At 42.7% G+C, this 20,847-nt stretch overlaps 1 protein-coding gene across 4 annotated transcripts in view; it reads right to left on the bottom strand.

The window, feature by feature from the left end:
• rbfox1 (RNA binding fox-1 homolog 1) overlaps positions 1 to 20,847 on the bottom strand; it is a 615,123-nt gene that overhangs the window by 120,739 nt on the left and 473,537 nt on the right. For all 4 annotated transcript variants that reach the window (XM_070856700.1, XM_070856701.1, XM_070856702.1 and 1 more), the window contains one exon: positions 15,197 to 15,250. In XM_070856700.1, the coding sequence (XP_070712801.1) occupies positions 15,197 to 15,250 (54 nt within the window). The remainder of the gene's footprint in view (positions 1 to 15,196; positions 15,251 to 20,847) is intronic.

Genomic DNA, 20,847 nt, shown 5'->3' with positions numbered 1-20,847 from the left:
CCTCACCTCGAATATTGTGTTCAGTTTTGGTCTCCTAATCTGAGGAAGGACGTTCTTGCTATTGCGGGAGTGCAGTGCAGGTTCACCAGACTAATTCCAGGGATGGCTGGACTGTTATATGAGGAGAGACTGGATCAACTGGGTCTTTACTTACTGGAGTTTAGAAGGATGAGAGGGGATCTCATAGAAACGTATTAGATTCTGATGGGACTGGATAGGTTGGATGCGGGAAGAATGTTCCCGATGTTGGGGAAGTCCAGAACCAGGGAACATAGTCTGAGGATAAGGGATAGACCATTTAGTACTGAGATGAGGAGAAACTTCTTCACTCAGAGAGTTGTTAACCTGTGGAATTCCCTGTTACAGAGAGTTGTTGATGCCGGTTCATTGGATATATTCAAGAGGGAGTTAGATTTGGCCCTTACGGCTAAGGAGATCAAGGCATATGGAGAGAAAGCAGGAAAGGGGTACTGAGGTAATGATCAGCCATGATCTTATTGAATGGCGGTGCAGGCTCGAAGGGCCAAATGGCCTACTCCTGCATCTATTTTCTATGTTTCTATGTTTCTTCGAAACAGAAAACAAGTGGTAAAGTTAAATTTGTAAGTATGGAAAAAAATTAGTCTATATCCTGTGTTATGTATAAACATGAAAGCATGAAAGTTATGTATGATTTCTGTTATAATAACTTCTTCATTAAGGAGGGAGAAGTTTAATGTCTGTAAGCTTGTAATGTTTGTAGCTCCACACTATGGATGTGGACATATTGTGTACTGCAACTGCAGAGTTAATAATAAACAGAACCAGGCAGATTCTGGAGGCTTCCGAGAGAGCTGCCTGCCATGTTAGGAGCTGTGTGTGCTGTGCTCTGTGAAGATATCACATGCAGAAATATGTTTAAGAGGCATAGGAAATTCATTCAGCAGTTTTAAACTACTTCTACACTTTTTTTTTCAGCAGCGCTTCGCTTTTAGAAACCTTTGTGACAATTGCTCTGCTGCCACAATTTTGTTTGTCCCACAGTTGCATGACTGCCTGAAATGGATTTCCGTTTGGTGTTGCGAATATATCCGAGCTTTATGGAGGAGAGACGGAGAATTAATGGTGGAATGCCAGTCAGATCAGGCAGCAGTGTGGGTGTTCCGTCCCCACACACTCGTACCCCTACACCTCGGACAGACAGAGGTGTACATATCTCACTCTGGCAGAGGCTCTGTGTATTCCAAGGCTGCAATTCTCAGACGTGTGCCTACATGTTGCATTTCCTTCATACCTCATCGGCCTCTTCCTCATCAGCCTGAAATGCCTTTTGAGCCTTTTCTCAAGCTGCAAAGATTTTTAGCTCCCCCATTCTGACACTTCCCATTTAATTCTCCGCATCCCTTAAAATTTCACAGACGTGCAGTTTTCTGCTCCTGCCACTTGAATACACTCAAATCTGCCGTTGGAGCTGTTCATAATTATGATGCAAACAGCACATAACTACAGGTAAGATTTGCACTTGCTTTTAACCATTTTTACCTGTATCAAAATCTACCCTATGGTCTGTTCTGGTATCTCATCATTCACTGGCAATTATTTTTTTTTATATACACAACACTGCAACAATTTTTTGCACAGGAAAAAAATAAAAATAATGATGTCATGGACTTTACTGCACAGCAACTGACACATACGACATTTCTTTCCCTCTTTGTACTATTTTTAGTGCACTCGTTAATGCCTTTTTGCAATATTTTAGCACTATTGCTAACTTGATTTTTGAATTGCAATAATGACAGCTTTAAAGTAGCACAAAACAGGAATTTCATGGGAAGATGGTAATCAGTTTGGTAAAAGTACTGAATTTAAGCCCCCTATATAGTCCAACTGATCATAGAAGAATTACTCGACATCAGTAATGTAGCCTGTGATTATGCTTCTGTGAGATGTTTTTGGGATGCTTTTCTATGTTTAAGGCAATATATAAATTCAAATAGTTATTGTTATAGTACATTCTTTTTTTTATTCATTCACAGGATGTGGGCATTGCTTGCAAGACCTGCATTTATTGTCCATCCCTAATCGCCCTTGAGAGGCTTGCTAGGCCATTTCAGGGAGCAGCTAAGAGTCAACCACATTGCTGTGATTCTGGAGTCACATAAATGCCAGACCGGGTAAGGAAGGCAGATTTCCTTCCCTAAAGGACATTAGTGAAGAAGATTTTTTTTTTAAATGACAATCTGGCAGTTTCATGGTCACCATTTCTGATACTAGCTTTTTATTCCAGATTTATTTCACTGAATTTAAATTCCCCAGCTGTTTCCAGATAATTCGGTCTCTGGATTACTAGTCCAGGTCCCACTATGCTACCGTTCTCCCTATTCTGTCACTAATGACACAATAGTCCATGGCCAACACATTCTCAGTATAATTCTCAATACAATAATATTGGTTTTAAAGGCAGGAAAGAAACAACAAAAGTGAATTCCCTTTTCACTGTAACAGAATGTTATTCTGCAATGTGCCTGAAATCAATGTTCCAATTTGTGCTAGTTAAAAGGAGGGCTAACTTTTCCAGCATTTTAGGTGATCTTGTAGTCAGGTTAGGCATCCATGTGCCGACTTAGCACAATATAAGACTTAACCTCAGAAGTAAAATCTGTTCGCACTTTCAAAAGTTCACTTCGGACCTGAATTCATTAATATTATGTTACACTGTGGGGCAGTGGCTCAGTGCCGAATACAATGAAGCCACAAGAATATTATTAGCTAAGGCAGCAACTTGGATGCGGCAATAAATAACACCAGTCCCTGGGCTGGGTTACAAATGTAGTAATTGAGTGTTAAAAAAATCCATGATATAGGCCACTTCCATCCTTAATATCCTACACAATATTAATTTAAAAACTCAAAGGATCTGCCCAAATTCTTGTCATCTCATACAACAAACCCAGTTCGATACCGAAGGACAATGGGCTCAATTTTCCCCAATGCCATTTTTTGGCACATTGCCAGAGTTATGCCTCCTTTTTTTGGCCCCAACTACTCCAAAAAAATAAGTAGCAAGTTTCCCCGCTCTATTTTTTGAAATTGGCGCAGTGCAGCCTGTCCTGTAGCCTCGGGGGGGTGGAGCCTAATGTCTGCGCCAAAAAAATGATGACCCCTCACTTCTGCGCATGCGTGGAAAAAAAGGACGTTTTTAACGTGACTACTATGAGCGTGCATGGCCAGTATAGCTCCCGGTCTGCATTCGGCCATTATTAAAGAGCCAGTTGTGTGTGAGAACTTTAATTCTCAATGGAAAAATCGGAACTGCAATACAAGATGCAATGTGGCTCAAGGACCAAGAATTTTTCACAGGATGAAGTGGAGGCACTGGTTACTGTAATTGAGGGCAGATGGCATGAACTGGACACCAGCAGAGGTCACATTAAAGTTTCACCATAAGAAATGAAGAAATGCTGGAACCAAGTTGCAGAAGATTACTGTGCAATGTTCACCCCGAGGTCTGGAGGCCAGTGCAAAAAGAAATGGCAGGATCTGAGTCAAGTAGTTAGTGTAAGTAATATTTTCATTTATTCAATGGAATTGCAATTGTAAATGTGACCATCTGTATATGTCCCATCCAGCAGAAAGACACCCTCTCTAAAATGTTATATTTTCATCTTTGCAGAGGAAGGTGGCACACAACAAAAGGGAAAGAACTCGAACAGGAGGAGACCTGGCAAATCTGTACCCACTGACACACTTGGAAGACAGGGTCACTGCCTTGATGGGTCCTGCCTGGAGAAAAGCAACCACCACTGCACAAGCTGGGCCCACACTCAAGGGAGAGGGCAAGTCCTACAAATTCCACAGTCTGGCTTTCCTAAATGTTAAGTACTGCGCGGGCTAGCCATGCTTCGGTTCATGGGGATAGCTCCGTCAGCTATGCTTCAGTTGATGCAATGTGCTATCATTCATCATGGTTCTTCAAATGAGCCTGCTGCCTGCGCTGTGTGTGCCTACATATACCACCCTGCCCCCTCCTTTGCTGCTAACCATTTATCTGTTCTGTTATATTTTGTAGAACTTGAGGTCAACTCTGACAACACAGAGGATTCAGATGCGGATGAGCCTGAAGAGAATATCTTCGAATCCCACCTTCCAGACCAAGAGCATGGGGGTGAGGGGGAGGTGGAGGTGATGGATGAAGCCCCCACTGTTATACTCACTTTGGAGCAGGTGCAGGTGCTGCCCATTGAGATGCCAGCCCCTTTCCTGAGTGGTACGTGTTATTGGGACATTCCATGGTTTCCCACAGTCCAAGGTTGGGCATTCCAGTGCGATGCAGTGAGTCACAACCAGGACCCCACCGTCCAAAGCTACGGGTCCCAGTGGGATGCAGCGAGCCACACCAGGGTGAGGAGGGGAAGGAGAGCTCGACTGCGCTGTCGAGGTGCAGGATCTAACAGATGTGGTTCAGATGATGGCAATGAATGCGGAGAGCATTGACCTTACGCGATCACTCCTGGACACCATCAATGGGGTGGGTGATGAGGTATCGGGACTGTCGGGAGAAGTAACAACATTCTCACAAGAAATGGGAACACTGTCCGGGAACATGAGGGAAGGAATTTCTCAGGCAGCTGATGCGCTGTCAGTGAACATGAGGGAGGGAATGTCACAGGTAGCTGATACACTGTCGGCGAACATGAGGGAAAGAATGTTGCAGGTAGTTGACACACTGTCAGGGCACACAAGGGAGGGAATGTCAGAGTTAGCTGCTGCAGTAAGGGAACATGCCCAGATCCCGCGCCCATTGACATCATCAACTGCCACTCCCACTCCAATCCCTAGAGCAGCCTCTGAAGAAGCCCAAGCTGGGCCTTCCATATTACCATCTGCCCCTCGTCCCCGCCCATCAAGAAATGCGCATTACCCGAGATTGTCGAAAGAATAAGCTTGGTACCAACCCAAGAAATGCTACGCCACCGCCTGCGGGCAGGGGTGGAGTCACCAAGACCAAGTGCAGTGGGCGGTCTTAGAATAAGGTGGAGGAGAGATGGGTGCAGCCTTTCTTTGCTGTGGTTGTTATTATTATTGTTGTTACTGTTGTAATTGGTCTCAAATCCAATTTTTTTTGTAAGTGATGTAAATTTACAAGTTTAAAAGTTTGTTAGTGATCTTAAAGTGTTTAAGTGATATTAAAGTACTTAAGTGTTCTTAACTTAAAACTTTAAAGTTTGATACAAGAATATTTTTATTAAAGTTAAGTACAAACAAAGGTTTGTCAAACTTTTGAATAAAATATATTTTAAATTATAACTGAATAATTTCCATTATTTGTTCCTTTAATACAACACAACATTACGGAACAGGTCCAAACAGCAAACATGGTCCACTTGGAATAGTTGCCACTGAGCCTTAAGTCGACAAAGTGTTCACAGATGAGCTGCTGGCGCAAGGCTCGAGCAATCGTTAAAGGTGCACAACAGCCCGCCCTCCTCCGCCGTCATGCTCCAGGTTCAGTTAGTTGCATGACTTCCTTGTCCTCCTCCTCCCTGTCATCTGCATCTTCCTCCACATCATCAACCACTATCACTTCAGGTGGGTCTTCTACTACCAGCTGCTGCTGCCTCATGATGACTAAGTTATGCAGCATGCAGCACACAACAGTGAACTGAGCAGCAATCTCAGGGGAGTATTGCAAGTAGCCTCCGGAATGGTCCCGGCATCAGAAACCCTGCTTCAAGATGCCAATGGTCCTCTCGATTATGCTGCGCGTCAAATGCGCGACATTTTGTATTCCCAGTCAGCTTCCGTCCGGGTTACGTTTAGGGGTGTCATGAGCCAGGTGGTGAGGCCGTACCTGTTGTCTCGCAGTAGCCAGCTCTGCCCTTCTGACTGCTGCTGGAACATGGCAGATATCATGCTCTCGCATAGGATGAAAGCATCATGGGTGCTCCCAGAGTATCTTGCATCAACTGACATGATGTGATGCATGTCGTCACACACGAGTTGCACCTTAATGGAGTGGAAGCCTTTTTTATTCCTGTACATCTCAGAATCCTCCAAAGGTACTTGCAAGGTGATGTGGGTACAATCAATGCAGACCTGTACCTTTGGGAAACTAGCAATCCTGGAGAAGCCCACAGCCCTGTCACACATTGCCTGGGCAGTCATAGGGAACTTTATGTAGCCATGCCTCCAGGCATATAGTGCAGCAGTCACCTGCCGAATGCAGATATGTGTTGCATGTTGAGAAATGGCGCACACATCCCCAGTTGTGGCCTGGAACAATCCAGATGCATAGAATGAAAGTGCATAACCTTCACTTCAACTGACAAAGCAGTCCTCCTGATGCTTCTAGGTTGCAGGTCTGCATTTACTAACTCACAGATCTCAGTTACAACTTCTTTGCATAAACGCAGCCTTCTGACACAGTGTGCATCACTCAATGAAAGTTTGTCTCAATATAGGGTAAGGCCTCTTGCCCATCATCCTACGTGCTCTGAGGTTCCTCATGCGATGGCGTCGAATCAATTGTCTCCTCCGCAGCACCATCATGCAGAAGGCTTACACGAGATATGGCATTGTCAGTTTTGCCCCCATGATTAAATTGTACCTTTTGCAAGAAGCTCAAAACGACAGGCAGGACAAGCTTCTTTATTGTCTCTCTCCCCAAGGTTGACACCCTAGTGTGGACCACATCCAGGTCTGCGCATGCGCATTAGTCTTGCTTAGATCGGGAAACCCACCCCGAGCTTCATTTGATGCATAGTGGCATAGTGTAAGGGTTCTCATCCCTTCAGTTCGGCTTCCACATTTCCCCACCCGGGCTTCTTTTCAAGCCAAGCCCTGAGCCCCCGTGTCCGGGCGTAGGACTGATTCTTCTAGCCAATGCTCCAACCCTCGAACCCGGTTTGGAGACATTCGGTGGTGGCGTGGCACTTTAAAAAATAACTCAAACTTAAAGAATTGCATGAAACTTCCATTTTCTGCGGTTTCAGTTGGAAAAATTTAAACTTGATGATGCATATTTGTGTGTTCTTGACTCCCTCCAAAACTTTGCCTAAACACAATGGCGTCTTTCTGTGCCGATTTTTTGATGTGTTTAGGTTTTTCTTAAGTGCCCAGAAGGTTTTCTTGGGAGTGGTCACATATGCCGTCCTGGAAAAAATGTAAATTGACCAAACTTGCATAAATGTGAAAAACTGGCATGTGCATCAGGTTACTCCCCCTATGATGCAAAAAAAAACTAACCTAAAAAAAATCGTAACTAACTGAGTTACGTTGGCGCAGAAACTTTGGGGAAACTTGGATTTTAAAATTTAGGCCAAATAAAAGCAGCGCGCGCTAAAAAACAGCACAAATTACTGGGGAAAATTGAGCACAATGTTTCTAATAATGTTCCTCATGGGAGAGGGTACATGGTCTACTGAACAACATCGATCTCAAGGTATGTGTCATTCATTCCTATGTTCAATCACACAAATTGTTAAGAACAGCAGAGTTTCAGAAATGTATGGGGGCGGGGGTTTGGGGAGAAGGGTTCGGGGAGAAATGGCATAAGTTAAAGTACCTTACTATATAGTATTATACCTAAAAGAATGTTTAGGAGCAGACAATTAAATTCATTAATTTTGAGATAATTACCAGGATGTATACTCTCTTCTTTTTCTTAAATGCGCTAAAACTAACTATTCCTCATCATATTTTAATTTGTAGGCTCTGAGCTTGTAAAAGAAGCAAAATGATGAAAATACACACAGAAATCTCATTCATGTCATTGGTCTGGGATCTCACGATTATCTCGCAGGTTTTTGTGTTAACTTACATGATTATTTTTCAGTTTGGACTTAATAGTCTCGTAGAAGTTGTCAAGGCATAACTATATCTTGCACGTACATTACATTACTCCATTCCTCTACTCATCATGTGTCTACGAATCGTTTCACCCATTTCCCATTCTCTCTCCTCTCTCTCGCTTTCTCTGTCAAATCGTGAGTTCTGTGCCCTGGGAAGTGAGTTATGTATATTCAAGCAGTGCATCACAGGAATCTTGTTAAGCTTTACAGCTATACAGGCTGCTGTGACTGAATATTTAATCACAAAAATGAGTTGGCAGATATGATGTACAATGTGGTTAAGTCTTGCAGCGTGTGTCTTCACTGGCAATTGAGAACTGTTGAAATCGCCATTCATCAGTGCCATCCTGACAGCTTTGTATAACCTTCTGTTTTTCCCTTATTTATGAAGATTAAAGGTGCCTTAAATCAACAGTTTCTCCTCAGCTATATCACCTTTCCTCTTGCAAGTGGCTAAAGTTTTCATTATTTAACCAGCTGAGTTGAAAAGTTCTTTAGCAAATCATCAGAGAACATTACCATTTTGCATATATGCAGAATAATTTTCTAAATTATACATATGTCGCAAACAGGAATGAATGGCACTTTAGAAACGCATTTCAAAGGCTTCTGCAATAACACAGGCAATTGGACTGTTTTGAGTTGTACTAAATAATACAGGAATGCAAATGCATATAAAAAGCTGCAGTTACAAGGGACATCTAGTACATTTCTGGGATTTGGCGCATGGAAAGAGGGCAACATGACCCATATAGAAAAATGTAGGACACAACACATCTTATTGTGCTTAGGTAGACAAGAAAAGTCTCAAGTTTTAGGTCTGGTCTGTGCTATGTTAACTGATCTCAGTGAAGATGGTGGTTCCAAGGGTTGGATTTTAGGCTTTTCTGTTTTGGGGGCAAAAACAGAAGCGAGGCAGGAAAGTTACCGGCCGGGAATAGTCTGCGCTTTGGTGAGGAATTTCAGCTTCTGGGCCCTACATCAGGGGGTGCAGTGCAAAGGGAGGCATTGTACACTTTCCGTGGCACAAAAATGAGAAACCCATGAACTAAAGTGCCGGCGGGAGAGCCTTGAGGGAAGCTCCCGAGGTATGGGAAGTGGTCCACATTACTCCTGACAAAATGTCTAGAACACAAACTCTTCATCACCAACACCCTGTTCCGCCAGAGGGACAAATACAAGACATCGTGGCGACACCCTTGCTCTAAACACTGGCACCTGCTCGACTGTGTCATCATCCGAGGCAGGGATCGCAAGAATGTGAGCATCACCCGCGCCATGACAGGAGCTGACGACTGCTGGACGGACCATCGTCTAATCCAATATCTATATTTCGGAGTACTTTACCATCCTCACTGCCGTCGACATGGCTGGATCGCTCTGATTTCCCAAGCGGTCATTGCGGGCGGACGGGTTGGGAAAAAGTCCAAACTCCTGCCAGTGTCGCAACGAGAGGCGTCACACACCCGGCGCAACTCTTCCCAGCGGCGCTGCTGAGCACCGCCGCAAAAACGGACCGGAAGATAGCAAAGGGGCATAGAAGACCTGGATGCCGACTTTCACGCCGCTCCGGGGAAAAACCCAGCACGCAAAGGACCGGAAAATCCAGCCCATACTGCCTTCAGTGCCAATGGGATAGGAAGGAGAAAAGTTCAGCAGAATTATATCCATTAACCCCTGCTGCGAAGTACATGACTATGAACGTAGGTATTTTTAATGACTCAACTCAGACGCCCTCCATAATCAAAAACCTTGTGGGCGTTCAGTGTCTAGGCTCACACGTGCAGCACCGTCATGTGGCTACAGTGCCGGAGCGCTGCGAGATCAGCACCTGTGAATCAGCAGTGCCAGAAAAATAAGAAAATAGAAAGAAAAACTTGCATTTATATAACAACCACCAAAGGTCTCAAAGCGCTTTACAGCCAATGAAGTACTTTAGGAGTGTAGTCACTATTGTAATGTGGGAAACATGGCAGCCAATTTGCACATAGCCAGCTCCCACAAACAGCAATGTGATAATGACCAGATAATCTGTTTTTTTGCTATGTTGATTGAGGGATAAATATTGGCCAGGACACCGGGGATAACTTCCCTGCTCTTCTTTGAAATAGTGCTCGGGGATCTTTTACGTCCACCTGAGAGAGCAGACGGGGCCTCGGTTTAACGTCTCATCCCAAAGACCACACCTCCGACAGTGCAGCACTCCCTCAGCGCTGCACTGGAGTGTCAGCCTAGATTGATGTGCTGAAGTTCCTGGAGTGGGACTTGAACCCACAACCTTCTGACTCAAAGATGAGTGTGCTACCCACTGAGCCACGGCTGACATAACAGGGAATAGTGGAATAGCAAATAGGGAAAAATATAGGCAATGCACTTGCCACAGGGCACTACTAATTTTAATTCATGGGTGAAAAATGAAGAAAACACACAAGCACAAGAGACACAAGGTTGATTTATTTCCCTTGCACACTAGTGAACTGATCCTAGACATCATATCACCGGTACAATATTCTGTTCTGGATTCGGTTGCTCTTGCCAATTTCAATATTGGATTTATATTTAATTTGAATGTTCGGCATTTAAATTTCAACATGCGACATTTCCCTCTTTAAGTCTCCACAATGACATTAATAACGCTGTGGGATTGTTTACGGCAGTTCCTGAATGTGTCACACGATGCTGCCAATTATACACCAACTACCTGCAGTTTGATAGATATCAGTTTTATCATCACTGCAGGTAGTTATCACATTACTGAGCAAAAACACTGACACCCAGGGAAAAATTAATATCCTCATTAGAAAAGAAAAATGTTCAGTGATGCAAATAGTTAACGGAGAAAACCGACAGTTTGTTTTTATAGTCAAGGAATATCACTTAATTTCAGAAAATAATTCAGAGACGAAGTATATTGAGTTTCTTTTTATAGTCATGCTAACTTATATATCCTTTGAAATTGCATAATCAAACTACACATTTTCATAAATAGAAGACAAACAGAAATCTTGTTTTTCCAGTGGAGCATAATTCTTTTTTCTCTACTAAACTAATCATACTTTTAACTCTATGTTGCCAATACCAGCCATTAAAGTTGCAGGGGGAAAACAAAGCTGGTTTTGTTATGGTGCAAATTGGGCATTCTGTTGGGCCCACTGGGAGAGGATTCGTACAGACAGTATGAATACGGAAAGGCTGACAGACAATAACGCAGGAGGTATCAGATATTCAGGACATCGGAGGGTGGGAATGACTGATGGTAAAGTATGAGGCAGGACGATGACATGGGATGCAACCAAGCAATCGCACTGAGAATGTGCAGATGGTAAGAGGACCATCGGGATGAGAGTAGAAAGAAATTGGTGGAACTATAATGGTGAATTCACGGTGCCCGCCCTTATTTGTGCCACACGGCCTGACCAAACCCCAAAAAACAATTACCATCTTTTTAAATTATTTTTATTTATTCATTCACAGGATGTGGGCGTCACTGGCAAGGTCAGCATTTACTGCCCATCCCTAACTGCCCTTGACAAGGTGGTGGTGAGCACTTGAACCGCTGCAGTCCATGTAGTGAAGGTACTCCCACAGTGCCGGTAAGTAGGGAGTTCCAGGATTTTGACCCAGTGACGATGAAGGAACAGCGATATATTTCCAAGTAAGGATGGTGTGTGACTTGGAGGTGATGTTGTTCCCATGTGCCTGCTGCCCCTTGTCCTTCTAGGTGGTAGAGATCATGGGTTTGGAAGGTGCTTGGCATGTTGTTGCAGTATATCTTGTAGATGGTGCACACTGCAGCCACGGTGTAGTGGTGGTAGAGTGAGTGAATGTTTAAGGTGGTGGATGGGGTGCCAATCTAATGGGCTGCTTTGTCCTGGATGATGTTGAGTTTCTTGAGTGTTGTTGGAACTGCTCTCATCCAGGCAAGTGGAGAGTATCCCATCGCACTTGTATCTTGTAGGTAGTGGAAAGTCAGGGGAGTCAGGAGGTGAGTCAGGGGGGACAGAATACCCAGCCTCTGATGTGCTCCTGTAGCCACAGTATTTATGTGGCTGGTCCAGTTAAGCTTCTGGTCAATGGTGACCCCCCAGAATGTTGATGGTGGGGGATTTAATGATGATAATGCCGTTGAATGTCAAGGGGAGGTGGTTAGACTCTTTTTGTTGGAGATGGTCATTGCCTGGTACTTGTGTGGCATGAATGTTACTTGTCACTTATCAGCCCAAGCCTGGATGCTGTTCAGGTTTTTCTGCATAGAGGCATGGACTGCTCCATTATCTGAACACTGTGCAATCATCAGTGAACATCTCACTTCTGATCTTATGATGGCGGGAAGGCCAGTGATGAAGCAGCTGAAGATGGTTGGGCCTCGGACACTCCCATGAGGAACTCCTGCAGCAATGTCCTGTGGCTGAGCCTTAAACCTCCCTATTGTGTGCCATGAAATTGCTAGATTTGCGCTGTTAATATGAATTAATCTTGCCATTCATGGTAAATCATGTATAAAAACCCTATTAATGATGCGATTTATGGTCCTGACAAGCCACTTAACCTTGGAGGCCCAGAAAGGAAACAATGAAACTGTTGATATCACACCCACAGATAGTAAACTGTTCCTCGAGGTTTTATAAATTATTTATTTATTCTTATTTTTCTCTTCTGTCTCTCTCTCTTAATCCACTCTCTTTATTTATCTTTCTGTGTCTAATTTAACTCTAACTCACCCAATTTCCTTCTTTGTCATTTGTTATGCTTCTTTCTTTATCCTTAAATTTCTTTGGTTGAGGAGATAGACCATTGGACCCGATCTTCATGAGGAACCAAATGCCCCTTGGACCTCGCCCCATCATTTTCAATTCGCATTTCCAACAACTTGCGCCACAAACATAATAATATGACCTGAAGGGTAAAGAAGATTATCCAATTCATGCAGCTCGCTGTCAGATGGGCTGAGCTGGGAATTTCTGGGCCTTTATCTGATAGTACCCAAGGGTCAATGTTTGCGGATATATTTTAAGAAGAGAGAGAGGTTTGAGTTTCATTGTTAGTGGAGTGATTTTTCCAGACGGGGTTCTTCTTCAGCTGACGAAAGCATGATTATTGAATTTTTATCTTAAATTATTAAAATATTATTCAAACAAAGATTTGCAAGATTTTAACCGTGCACTCTGTGAAATATTCGGTAATTTCATCAGGTAAAATGGATCACAGTGCAATTGACTTCAAGCAACCTGTAAAGTACAGACATGTGTGCATACACAAGGCAAGTTTCAGTGACGTGACGTGATGTGACGTGACATGCTGCCACCACAATGAGAAAGGTTGAACTTCAACCCTGATACGCCAATCTCATCAGTGTTGAAATTAGTCAATTCAGATTGTATCCAAATAGTCAACTTTAAATATGTTCAGAGAACAAAAAACACACACAGCCCAATTATATTATCATAATCTGTATTCATTTATGTGACAGGTTCGACTCTTAGTTAAGCAACTGCTAGATTTGGCTCAATGGAGAAGCCTCCATGTAAATGGCGCTCTAGAACTGCCTTACACGTAATGACCACTAGATGTTCTCATATAGCAATACAGATACTTCACCAAGTCACGAACACTACTCCATTTACACGTATGAAATCTGTTCTGTTCCTCGATTGGCAAATTTGACATCAGGTTCCAAAATTTAAGATCAAGATGAACCAACTAATGACACAATGTGAGAACAATCTTGATACATTCAACAGCCAAGATATTTTTAACTAGCATCACTATTTAGTCTCTGGAGAGTGTTCCGAACACTCTCCAGTTCTGGCGAAGGGTCATCAACCCAAAACAGTATTTTGCCTTTGTATCACTATTTAGTCTAAAATGTGAAATCTTTTGGTTCTGTACTGGACTTTGAAATGTTTGTAAAATAGGCAAGAATAACGCTGCAAAAATCCATATTCAGCAACTTCAAAAATTGGATTACTGGCAAACAGAACTGACTGCAATACTCGTGAGAACAGATCAGCTTCAAGCCTTCCGTGGCTACATCCAACTATTTTATCTGAACTTCAAATCAAGCAGTCTGAAAATTATGCATAACAGAGATCTAACAGGTCCAGAATATTCAAAACCCTACCCTGATGTGTGGGGTTTCAATGGAGAGTAAAATCGGACGGGGTATAAAACAGGCGTCCGACCTGAACTCACCTCGTTCCCACCAGGACAGTTAGGTTAAAGTCGGGCTTTGAATTCTGAAAGCTCTTCACGTTGGGTGGGTCTGAGCACAGACCTTCATGTTCAATGAACGTTGGGGAAACTGAAGTAAGGAAAAATATGCTATTCTTGTTACAGTAAAGGAAAAGGTAACCATGCTGAACGGGCAGAAGTAAAATGGATGCTTAGTCCATATGGCATTGAATCTTTTGTTTCAGGTGGAGGAGGAATTATGAGGCTGTCATGTACAACTTGAAATTCACATGACTTTGATTCCATAATATTAAAAAGTTCCAGAAGTGAAGTGACATGATGCCACCACAATGGTAAAGTTTGAGCTATTTGACCAATAGAAGCACAGGCGCCTGAACAATTCTACCTTATGTAATATTTGTGGACCAAGCCATATTATTACATTACGTAAGTGGAAGATGGAAATTATTCCAATGAGTATCAGTTTAAAAATAAACGGCTGTACATTGATTTTTTTTTGTCAATGGTCAACCACATCATTAGCACAGTTGTAACCACAGTAAAGCCTTCATCGAAACTCTTCATCATTGTGGAACATCAGCAACGTATTGAAGGAACAACATGCATTTAGATAGCGTTTATCACATCAGAAAGATGTCTCAGGAGGAATACAATGAGAATAATATCCTGGCACTGTAAGCTGCCCAACAAACAGAACCTACGACACCCACAGCAGATTCATACAAACACCACCTCAGTAAAATAGGACACATCTCGCTACTAAAATTGCATCCCAGTTATACAGCAGATAGATATTCCCCATGAGTACATCCTCTTCCATGACCAAAAGACAGTCATGATAATTGTCCTTAAGCATTTTGGGTGCTACTACTTACTAGGAAATCAAGAGAAGCGCCTTTCCAGGCCCAAGTTCCACTTGCAATTATTTTAACGACCTCATGCAAAAGTAGTACACATATCTGATGTAAGTAGCTTGGTGCATAAGAATTTTTTGAACACCGTATATGTGCTACTTATGGAGATCTAGAAAACTCATCTGTGAAATTATTATCCCCTTTCTCTCCTGGAATAAATGGGTACTGGCTGCTTAACTATTAACCTGTGACACTAACTGATTGTAAAGGATAGTGAAGTGAATACTTTGGATTGAGAACAAATACGAATTGTCTTACCTGCATAGAATTCAGGGCTGTACACCGCACCCACAACTGGATTTAGTTTCCACCCTAAAAAGAGTGAAGAAAATGAAGTAATCAGAGGGTAAAAACAGACTGATTTATTCATTATGATATATACACAGTAATGAAACACATACTACACTCAAAAAAAATAATGGCCATAATTGACTGTCAAAATAATGGTGAGGCACTGTTAATTATGTGCAGATGCTACAGCAACTTCAGGCGAGAGCAGATGTGTGGTTAAACGTGGAAATCCACAGGTTGCGGGCTGAGATGCAACACTCCAGTGTCTCGCAACCTGGATCACCAATGAACTGCATTGAATGGCCCGAAGTGGCTGTGTTTGTGTGGTCGATACTCAACACAGAAAGTGAAGACTTGTCCATTTCAGTCTAAGTACCCTTTTAACGATGTGATAAGTGTTAATTACGGCCAAACAACCTCTCTGACACTGAAAATTAACTATTGCAAATGTGGAGTCTCATTCCTTCAGAGCTTAATGGGTGTTGGAGATTTTAAAGATGTTAAATTTAAAATTACATTTGTCTTTTTACTCTCTTTTTTTTCTCTCTCTCTTAATTCAATCTTTCTTTCCCCTTTCTTTATTCCTCTTTCTGTACCTGATTTGACATTGAATTCACCTACTCTAATTTACACTTCTTTCTCAGTCCTTGTGCCGTTAATTGCACAATCCTTCAATCTGATTGGTTAAGGAGATGCGCAGTTATTTACGCTGTTCACTCGGGTCCCAGATGCACTGTTTCCCTCGCTGTGCCATTATCAGCTCACACTTTTAGCAACTGGCCGCACAAAATATTATCGCAATTAAACTTGCGTGGCAATTCCAACTAATGGTGGACGCCATTCATTGCCCTGCTACAGCAAATTGTGGCACATTAAGTATCCAGCAATCACATGACACAATATTGTACATTTGCTAATAACATAAATCCTGCATTCACTGGCACACTCCACAAGGACCATAAGAACATAAGCAATAGGTGCAGGAGTAGGCCATTTGGCCCCTCGAGCCTGCTCCACCATTCAATAAAATCATGGCTGATCTGATCTTGGCCTCAACTCCACTTCCCTGCCCGCTCCCCATAACCCTTGACTCCCTTATCTATCTATCTCCACCTTAAATATATTCAAAGAGCCTCGAAAGTGTGTTGAACCACCATAAATTTGATGTCTGGAAATTAAAAATATAATGACATAACAGGAACCTCTCGATAGTGTGGCTCCCTTGTAACCTGCGTGCATAACTATTATTCTGCAAATGACAAACACAGTGGAGCATTCAAATTCCCAGCTCTACGAATCATCATTTTTCCTTTTAAAAGTTCATCAGAGACTCTATGCACATGAATGAGAATATTTTGGAGGCCCTTGTTTTAAACCTGCCATGTTTTCCTACCTTGCAATGCAGTCTCTGTTTCCTGCTGTCATGCGCCTTTTACTTTCAACAGCTCTGTCACTCTATAAATAATGAACCTAATCACAGAGAAAGTTGGAAGAGGTCTCCTTAAGCCCCATTCTCTGCTTTGCCCTGTAAATTTGATTAAAGTGGTTGCTATTTGGAAGCGCCATTGATTAGTTTGCCCAGCAGAGATTCTCATATGAGCGATTTGAATGTATTTCATATGCTGCTGCCATTGCCAGCAAGGACCTGACAGATTCCTCTCAGACTTTAAGTTACACTAATGGTCTCTCAATTTGTCCAAGAAATTCCTCTGAGACTCAGATCGATGTTCACAGCTGAAAGGTTGCCTCATTTTTCATCTTCTTCCCACTCCCTCCCAGATAGCTGGATCATCTAACTTTCCCGAGCTGATGCGGGGAAGGCTTCATTTATCATGAAAATAACAGCAATTAAACTTTACTTTGTCTTGTCTATGAGCTTTGTGCTGGCCCATAACTGTGTGGGTTAATCAAGTGAAACGAGAGTGGTTGTCTGTGAACCCATAGCTGCCACAATGCCCCAGCCTGGCACGTAGATAGAGCAGGAACAAACAGCCAAATTCACCACGGTGCATATTATCACCCCGTGATTAAAAGGGGAGTTGGTTTGCACTGTCAAAACTGTTGCGATTTCCCACTATTATCAAAACAAATAAGGATATTCAGGGAATCTATCCTTCTTTACACTGTTTTTTAAAAATATTTTTAAAGTCACATGCAATAACGTGATGGACCCTGCTCAGCAACTGAAAATATATCTCTAAATTCATATGTCAAAGTCTATAACTACTTGATAAGTGCACAGAATATTGTTTTACTTTATTCTATTTAATTATTTTGGGGCCGAAATTGCATACCGTCACCAAGACCTTTGCAAGGACCATTCTGTGCCCGGCGCAGAAGTCCCGCTCCACTTCCTGTCGGGAATGGCTCGGGGGGCGCTACCCCGGGCAAATGTTGGAGCGCTCGGCGGCACCTCCGCGTAGCGTTGATGCGTTCCAAGGGCACTCCCCTTCCGTTAAAGAGGGCACCCTCTTTAACCCTGCAGGATTTTCAGGGGTCTACACTGGGCCATCGGGGATACGGGGTGTCATGGCCACAGCCTGGCATTGAAATGGTAAGTCAGAGAGCAGCACAAAATGGCGCCGTGCGCCTCCCCTTTAAATTTTGCCCCGCGAGAGGAGTGCGGCCCCGGTTCACGACCCAGGAGGCTGGCGCTGACATGGCCCGTGGCAGTGACATGGGGCACTGCCCAATTTCTGCCACAGGGTGAAAAGGGGTCGCCACGCACGGCAGGAGAGGCGAGGCTATTGGTTTCGCGCATACGCTAACCTTCGTGGAATTTTGTGGAGTCGGTAGTGCCCACTTCCCCCCGCCCCCCCCAAGAGCCGCTAACGGAAGGCACACAAGAGGTGAACTCTTCCCCCTTTGCTCTTCATGTTGTTTTAACCCAAACTCAGACATATAATTATAAGTATATCTTTATATCGCTTACATAATATTTTCCAATCTTACTATTATCTAACAGATTCTAACAGACAGAATTCCCAGCATGATTTTAACAGATTCAGCGGGGTTGATTTTAACTTTTGGGCCGCTGACCAGCAAAGCGAGCTGGCCACCCACCCTTTCTGGCACCAAAGATGCTGGAACTGTTTTGAGGCCCTGATCTCATTTAATTAGAACCGTCGATTGATCAGCCAAAACCAACGTCCCGATCCAGCTTGCCAGATTCAGGCCAACAGGAAGGTAAGTCTGGGGATTGGCGATTGCGGAAGATGCGGAAAATAATTTAATCCTTTGCTTTTCGGGGTTGTATCACTGTAATGTATGCACCTGTGAGTAAGCTCACAGGTTTGTAGAGCTGTTGCGCTCGTGGCCTTCCACGAGAGGTGGGCGCCGGAGGGACTGGAGTGCATCATAAACCCTGGCAACCAAATTTTAATTTGACCGCTTAAAGTTTAATTTGTTTAAATTGTCGGTTTTAGTGCCCCTTTTATAAGGGGGCATTTGATTTACAGGTACAACAAAAATAGTTGTGAGCTGTTGAGTTGGGAGTGGCTTAGCTCGACACATGATGGTCACAAGACTCAATAAAACCCCAGCCAGTTGGGTTCGGGGTATCCACGATGAGGCAGGTGGTTGTGAGCCTGGTGGATGAACTGGTAATGTGTAGCATGATTGTTAAACTTTTTGCTAATAAACCAACTTGTTCTTAGTAGCAATGTGTTGCTATGAATTCTTAAGCAAAGAACCCATGAAGCAAATACATTACAATCACCAGTAATATTGGTCGGGGAGTGCACACTCCAACCAGTTCTGTCCTGAAATGGTAATCGCGGTCCTCTGCAACTCATAGAAACTGGTTACACATGGAAAGAGGCCTACCATCTAAAGTAGGCCATGTTTCAGCTGCCCAAAGGTAGTCCCCTGTAAAAATGGCAATAGTCAAAGCGTCAACATTAACGGGGTGACTCCATTTTGAGCCTATTACCTCCCGGTTAATGCTGCTTTTGGCAAGTAAAAATCAGATGCAACAAGTGAGACAGCATTTGTGGAGAGACCAAGTCAGGTAACATTTCAGGTATAGATCCTTCCTCAGCACAATTCTGATAAAGGGTTACATAGCTAAAATAATAACTTGTCTCAAGATTAACACAAAAAAGTTTTTGCAATTATAATTGAAGAAAAAGGGTAGCCAAGGATAATATGGGCCCTTTTGAAAATAGATGGATGTAATATTGCAAATGAAAATAAGGAAATAGCAGACTTGCTGAATAATTACTTAGTGTCAGTCTTCATAGAAGAGGAGGAGGACAATATGCCTGACATTCCAGTAATAATGAATCAAGGACTGGAACTCACTTAAGTTAACACAAACAAGAACACAGAATTAGAAAAAAATAATGGCATTAAAGACTGACAAATCCCTAGGACATGATGGTTTCCAGCCCAGGGTTTTAAAGGAAAGTAGGTGAGGAAATTGCAGATGCTTTAGCCATAACCTTCTAAAGCTCTGTCGATTGATTTCTAGATTGGAAAATTGCAAATACAACTCCATTATTAAAGAAAGGTGAGAGAGAGAAACCAGGACACGATAGACTGGTTAGTCTAACCTCTGTTATGGGGAAGTTATTTGAATCTATAATTATGGACAGAGTGACTGAGCACTTAGAGAAATGTGAGCTGGTTAGAGAGAGCCAACATGGATTTGTAATGAGTAAGTCATGTCTAACGAATCTGATTGAATATTTTGAGGAAGTTACTAAGGTAGCAGACAAGGGAATGTCGATGGATGTTGTTTATATGGCTTTACAGAAGGTATTCGATAAGGTTCCACAGAAGAGACTGTGAGCTAAAATTAAAACTCATGGAATTGAAGGCATATTATTGACCTGGTTAGGAGTTAGTTTAGGTGGTAGAAGACAGAGTAGGGATAATGGATATGTATTCAAATTGGAAGGAAGTGACTAGTGATGTCCCAGAAGGATCTGTGCTGAGGCCTCGCATATTCACTATATTTATTAATGATTTAGATTACACAATAGAAGAGCTATGTATCCAAATTTGCCAATGACACAAAGATTGCCAGTATAGTAAGTAGTGAAGACGGGAGTATAAAATTGCAAAGAGATATTGATAGATTAAGTGAGTGGGTGAATCTGTGGCAGAAGAGTTTCAATGTCAGTAAGTATGTGTTCATCCACTTCGGACTAAAGAGGGATAGATCCAAGTATTATCTAAATTATTCAAATCTAGGAATAGTGAGATCCAGAGAGATATAGGGATCCATGTACACCGATCATTAAAATGTAGTGGTCAGGTATAAAATATAATCAAAAAGGCCAATAGAATGTTAGCCTTTATAACTAGAGGGTTAGAATATAAAGGGGAGCAAGGTTTTCTCCAGCTATACAAAGCCCTGGTTAGACCACACCTGGAGCACTGTGTACAGTTCTGGGCACCGTACCTTACAAAGGATATATTGGGTTCATCACAATGTTACCAGAGCTCCAAGAGTTAGATTATGAGGAGAGATTACATAAACAAGGCTTGTATTCCCTGGAATATAGAAGGTTAAGGGGTGATTTGATTGAGGCTTTTAGGATTTTGAAAGGAATTGATCGGGTAGATCAGGAGAAACTTTTTCTGCTGGTGGGGAGTCTAGGACAAGGGGATAT

This window comes from Pristiophorus japonicus, chromosome 15, assembly GCF_044704955.1.
Source record: "Pristiophorus japonicus isolate sPriJap1 chromosome 15, sPriJap1.hap1, whole genome shotgun sequence".
NCBI lineage: Eukaryota > Metazoa > Chordata > Chondrichthyes > Pristiophoridae > Pristiophorus > Pristiophorus japonicus.
The sequence above is the reverse complement of the archived record's forward strand: the minus strand, read 5'-3'. Positions and strand labels throughout refer to the sequence as shown.